Here is a 6,000-nt window from a genome sequence, read left to right on the forward strand (position 1 = left end):
TGGGAAGCAATAATATAATTATTTTGTTAAGACTTATTATATTATATATATAGTTATTTTTTATTATAATTGGGAAACATACAGTACACACTTGGTCAAAGTGAAATCATCTCATGTCGTATATACGTTTACACACGTATATACGACTTACCGAGGAGACCAGGACCCCCAGGTGAGCCGAGATGGCCCAGTGGTAAGAACGCGGGAATCCTAACCGATGATCGTGGGTTCAAACCCGGGCAAGCACCACTGAATTTTCATGTGCTTAATTTGCGATTATAATTCATCTCGTGCTTTACGGTGAAGGAAAACATCGTGAGGTAACCTGCATGTGTCTAATTTCACTGAAATTCTGCCACATGTGTATTCCACCAACCCGCATTGGAGCAGCTTGGTGGAATAAGCTCCAAACCCTCTTCTCAAAAAGAGGAGAGGAGGCCTTTAGCCCAGCAGTGGGACATTCACAGGCTGTTACGGTTACGGCAGTACACACCACATACATTATATATGCGCTCCAAAAGAAATTGTTTAATTTTTGTCAAAAAAACATTGATAAACGTATTATGGCACATGGCACACAGGCAATATTATGGTGGTATACAGTTATATTATATAACATTATTGATGGTAGATGAATGAATGAATGAATTTTATTTTTCTGTCATCATTCATATTAAAAACGTGTACGTATGCACGAGTGAACAGATTTTTTTCCATGTGGTATATACGATTATGTTCCGAAATAGGTCCTGGGATACGTTAATATACATTCTTAATATTTTTAATTAAAAAGCTTATTAAATTTTAATTATTGCTTAGCTTAATTAGTAGACAATTTCTTATTCATCAATTTGATTGACATAACTTTCGTTTTTATATGCAGTGAGTAGAAAATAATCTGAACTACAATTTATATTGTATTATGAATCATGTCTATTATTCTATAGACTAATTATTTAGCGATAACATTATAAAGATAGTGTTTAACTAAACCGTCGATAAGCAAAATTTATAGGTGTTAAGCTAATTCGAACTGTATGATGTAGAGACGTATTTATTTGAAGCGTGTGGTAACAAAGTAGTATCTTTCCCAATTAATTAAAATTCGAGAAAAATTGACGCTTAGAAAATCCGTCTCGAATAAATATTTCTAAGCATCCATTTTTTTATTTTGTTCCGCTCGGAAACGTATTCATTATTAATTACATTAATCTGTAGTTCTCGTAAACCAACCAACAAAAAACCTACAATACCGGTTGTATTGTAGGTTTTTTGTTGGTTGGTTGTCATTTATTTATCGGTTTTTTTTTAATATTCGCGTGATGTTTACCGAACACGTTTTTAGCTACTGTATATATTCGTGTGCCTAGTTATGTTAGTGGCAAGCTTTAGTCCCGGTTAGTTTAAGTCTCGGGTCAGGTTCGAGTAAACGTACATACTTAATCACTATATTAACTCTTACACAGCTCGCTATTGATATTGGTCAAATTTGTAAAAAAAAGAGAAGTATATCACAAACCAAACACTGACTATAAATTGATTGCAATGTCATTAGAAATATTCACGCAATTGTCAACAACTTTATATAGTTTCAACTCAATATATATACGAACGCGTAAAAGACGAACAATCATTCATTTTTGTATATAAGATATATCTGTATCAGATAAAAGGCTGATAGATAACTGAAATGTTGACATGAAAACATCGCTGTTGATATTTTTAATACGGATGAAAAAAGGAAATTAAATACATATCTTTTTTTATATATGTACATTGTAAACACTTTTAATACACAAGGTATATCGTGATAATGCCAATGGTTGATTTACAATTTACAATTTATAATGAAATTTAAAAAGATAAATTAACGGGCTCATCTCGTCTGCGAATCAATTTGAAAATAACATACGATCACGTATTTTTATAGTTGAATATTTCTCATCTTTCTAGTGAATGTTATCATTATGTAGCCAATCATTTCTCTATTTCTTTGGAACCACAGCAAAGGTAACCGCAGTTCATTATTATAGGAATAAAATAACAGGATGAATATTAATTTCAAGCCGAGAAGGATATTGTGAAAAACGGCCTTAAATAGCACTAATGTCGTATTAAAGTTAACTTTTACTTTTAAGTAGCGGACATTAGATACAATCAATTGATATTAAATATAAATAAATATATATTTTACAATTGTTATTGCAAAATGAGAAAATGGCCTAGATTATCATTTGATCACCTATAGCCTATTCCAATATAAGGAGTCAAGACAAAAAAACTAATTTGACATCGAGTTTACATGATGCCATTGGCCGAGATCTTGAATAATCTACGATTTTCATTTGATACGTGAAAAAATGTTTTAAATGTCAACAAAAATTTTACAACTAACGTATATAATAAGTAGTTGAATGAAATAATATTGTACTATAAATAAGGATATATTGACCAAGTACTGCTGGTAGAACATAGTATGTCAGAGAAATAAGCGAATTATTTATGTCAATGTAAGTTTTCTTTATCTTTACTTCATCTTGGGTTGGAATAGGCCATAGACATCGGCACTGTAAGATGAGTAAAAAACTTATAACCGTTCATCATTCAAACAATAATACAGCAATATAAAGCGTGGATGTTTGTTGGTATATAACGAATGAGTGGGTGGAACCCCAGCACACATAAGCCTGATCACCGTTGGTTCATCGAGTGTTTACTCGTATTCATTCATCTAACATTAAGTCAAGTCGATATGAAATTCAACCATCAACTCGATTTGAGCAGCTCTGTGGAATAAGCTCCAAGCGTTTTCCTTAATAGTACAGTAGGCAATGGGATATTAATTTTACGCTGAATCAATGTACATTCAATCAAGCATTAATTGCAAGTATTTTCTTAGAATATATTTTGATTGATATGACAAACAGATTTAGAGCAAGTTTACTTTGACCTCAATAGTGAAAAATATAATATTACATTCAAAGAAATGTAGATCATCAATACTTAATTGATATTACGAATATACAGTTTATTCTAAATAAAGCGGAAATATTAGAACATTAAATTCTAGAACAACAATTAACAATGTACAAAAGTACAATTTTAATTATTTTTTTTACAGTGTAGTTTTGTTGTGTATTTCTCAATCTTGGTCATTATGTTAGTGTGAGTTAAGCAAAAACAATACAATAAAGTTTTTGAAAAGCTTGAAAAATAATAATACTTTAATTATATGTAACTGCAAATCTAAAACAACTCAAATATATTCTAAAATGACAGGCCCTGTAAGGTCAGGTCATTTTAATTCAATCAAATCACACACAAAATATTTTTATTCAAATAGACTTAAAAGTACTTGAATGTCAAGCGCTACTCTTTCATTTCACATACAACGTTATTTATCGGAAAGAATCGATTATTATTCCATTAACAAATATAATGTACTTAAATGATTTTTCTTTTAGAAATATTCTGAAATATACGAGTATACAAACATATGCCGTGACAATATGTAATATAACGATTAGTTGTTTTAATGCGTTTATATTTAGACTAACAAGAAATCCTGTGTCAAAAATATTTTTCGAACCATTCTCAAGAACTAATATAGTAATATCTTAATGCTAGGATGTGTCGTGAATATAACAAACTATGCTTCGATTGCTATAAAAACTAGTGATCGAAGGAAGTATGCAATGCTTAACTTAACAATATTGATATATTTTCCGATAACTGGCTGAAGTATAAGCGAATAGTTAACTTGTGTTCCTATGTGATTTTTCTATCCCTTTTTTTATAATTTTCCAAAACTATTTTTATAAAATATAAATTAGTTTAACTATATTTGTGTGCTATGTACGTCCGTAATTGTTATATATGTTAGATGCTCTCTTTAAACTATCTGATATAAATAGCCTGAACTCTTTCCGGTCGTATCGGATTGCCGGCCCATCGGATTATGAGAGTTAGGGAATAGAGAGTGCACCTGTGTTTGCGCACACACTTTTGCACTATAATATCTCCTGCGTAGTTGACTAATCTCTCTTGAGATTGGCCGCCGTGGCCGAAATCGGTCTGGAGGACATTATTATTATTATTTCTATAAATATTTTGTTGGTGATGATATTTTTTGTTGATGTACCTTAAAGATAAATAAATAATAATAACAGACTTAATGCAATATAGAAATTATCTGTAAGTATGTAACTGTAACTTAAACTGTATGTAATTTATACCAATTTGTATCTTTTATTAATTATTAACTACTCAGTTTTTTTTGGAATCTTTTTACTAATGGTTCTTTTTACTATGTGGTTCAAAAGTAATTCGAAAAGCTATTAGAATAAAAATATTTTATCTACGATTTGAAGTATCGTTCTCTATTTATTTTTCTTCTTGTCAAAAGAGAAGATTGTGACATATGTTGTATTTATATTTCTATTTAAAAATAGCAATAAAATAACCAACACGATTGAACGAAGTAAGCGTAACCAATGAATGTAAAAACATTTAACGGATTTCTCGCAACCTTGGTTTATACAGCGATTTGATATGTTCACGTTTAAGCTGTCGAGTTAAATGGGAGCCGTTACTTTCAATACGTCACAAGTAGCGCTCCCATTTGTAAAATATATTATATCTGGACACGAAGACGAAAAATCTTTATGTTCGATTTTTAAAACCGGACTTACATATTTAATAAGCAACAGAATATTATCGGTGAAATATTTAATTAAATTTATATTATTTCTACACGACTAAGTCGCTTGTGATAATAAATTAATATTGAAGTATTTTTATTTCCAAAATAAAATATGATTCCCATGTATATTTTTTACTGGATTTTTAATTAAATACGAAAAGATCCCAGATAAAATGGCCATGTGGTGGCTTTAGTCTTGACTTTAATAAACGTCATTTATCCAGCGGTATCTAAACTATACATGAAAGTATTAATTAAAAGAAAGAGGATGGTTGGAAACGTATGGAAATCGCATATTTATGTTAAACTATTCATGGATACGATATATTGATACTAATTAACACCTATCAAACGCTTAGAATATAATTTCACTTTATAAAACTCACGCGTAGGCTTTCGTTTCCTGGAACCGCGCGACAGTTTGCTTGAAGATGTCGTAAGCCAGCTTGGAGTACTGGGTCGAGAGAGCGAGCAGGTCGGGCTGATACTCCACTTCCTTTTGCTTCTCTTCGTCAGTGGGGTCTGTGATGATATTATGCTTCTTCTTCAGACGTTCTATCGCCTTGCTCGGCTTGACAGGAGCCGGCGCCGGCGCGGTCGCAACATCACGAGTGCAAACATTACACATTTTTCACGCGGTACGTTCAGTTCGGGACACGGGTCGGATTGAGACTGTGGCAGCGGCGAACGAGAATATAAGTCTAGTAAATTTTATCCCCACTCTGCGCGCGATAACGCGGCGCTTGCGCAGATAGCGATATTCGCTTACTAGTAAGGGCTGATAGGGCTAAAGCAATAAAAGGGAAAGCGGGGTAAGGTTTTCGAAAAGGGTTTTTTTGATGATTTTAATTACCTACGACGTGTTTTTCTAAGTGGATTATATTTTCTTATCTGTACTAATATGTATTTTTAATTACCTTAAGTACCAATATACACATAAATAAATAAGGTATGCGAACGAGAGAAAGCAGAAACGAAATACTTTAAGTATATAAAAAATCCTGCTGTGTCGCATACTCAATATGATTCAATATTATTTTACTTATATGGTGGCGACACTTCGTGCAGGGTCTTCTGGGTGGGTACTACTCGCTTTATAATTATTAAAATACCAATACTTCTGTATTGTTTCAATTTTAAAGTTAAAAAGAAAAAGAAAATGGTAACAGCCTGTAATTATCTCACTGCTGGAGGTAGGCCTTCTTTCTCTGGACCAGTCTGAATTGAAAAAAATCGTTTTGCGTTAGATAGCCCAGTTATTGAGCTGTAGACATAACAGAGCAGTTACGACGCTTAAC

General features: G+C 32.0%; 1 protein-coding gene across 1 annotated transcript in view; it reads right to left on the bottom strand.

The window, feature by feature from the left end:
• Positions 1 to 5,374, bottom strand: part of LOC126770411 (transmembrane protein 205) — a 41,559-nt gene extending 36,185 nt beyond the window's left edge. Inside the window, exon 1 of the mRNA XM_050489806.1 lies at positions 5,089 to 5,374. Within this exon, the coding sequence (XP_050345763.1) occupies positions 5,089 to 5,330 (242 nt within the window). The 5' untranslated portion in view covers positions 5,331 to 5,374. The remainder of the gene's footprint in view (positions 1 to 5,088) is intronic.
• Positions 5,375 to 6,000: the final 626 nt, after the last annotated feature.

The sequence above is a fragment of the Nymphalis io genome, chromosome 1 (genome assembly GCF_905147045.1).
Source record: "Nymphalis io chromosome 1, ilAglIoxx1.1, whole genome shotgun sequence".
Classification (NCBI taxonomy): Eukaryota; Metazoa; Arthropoda; class Insecta; order Lepidoptera; family Nymphalidae; genus Nymphalis; species Nymphalis io.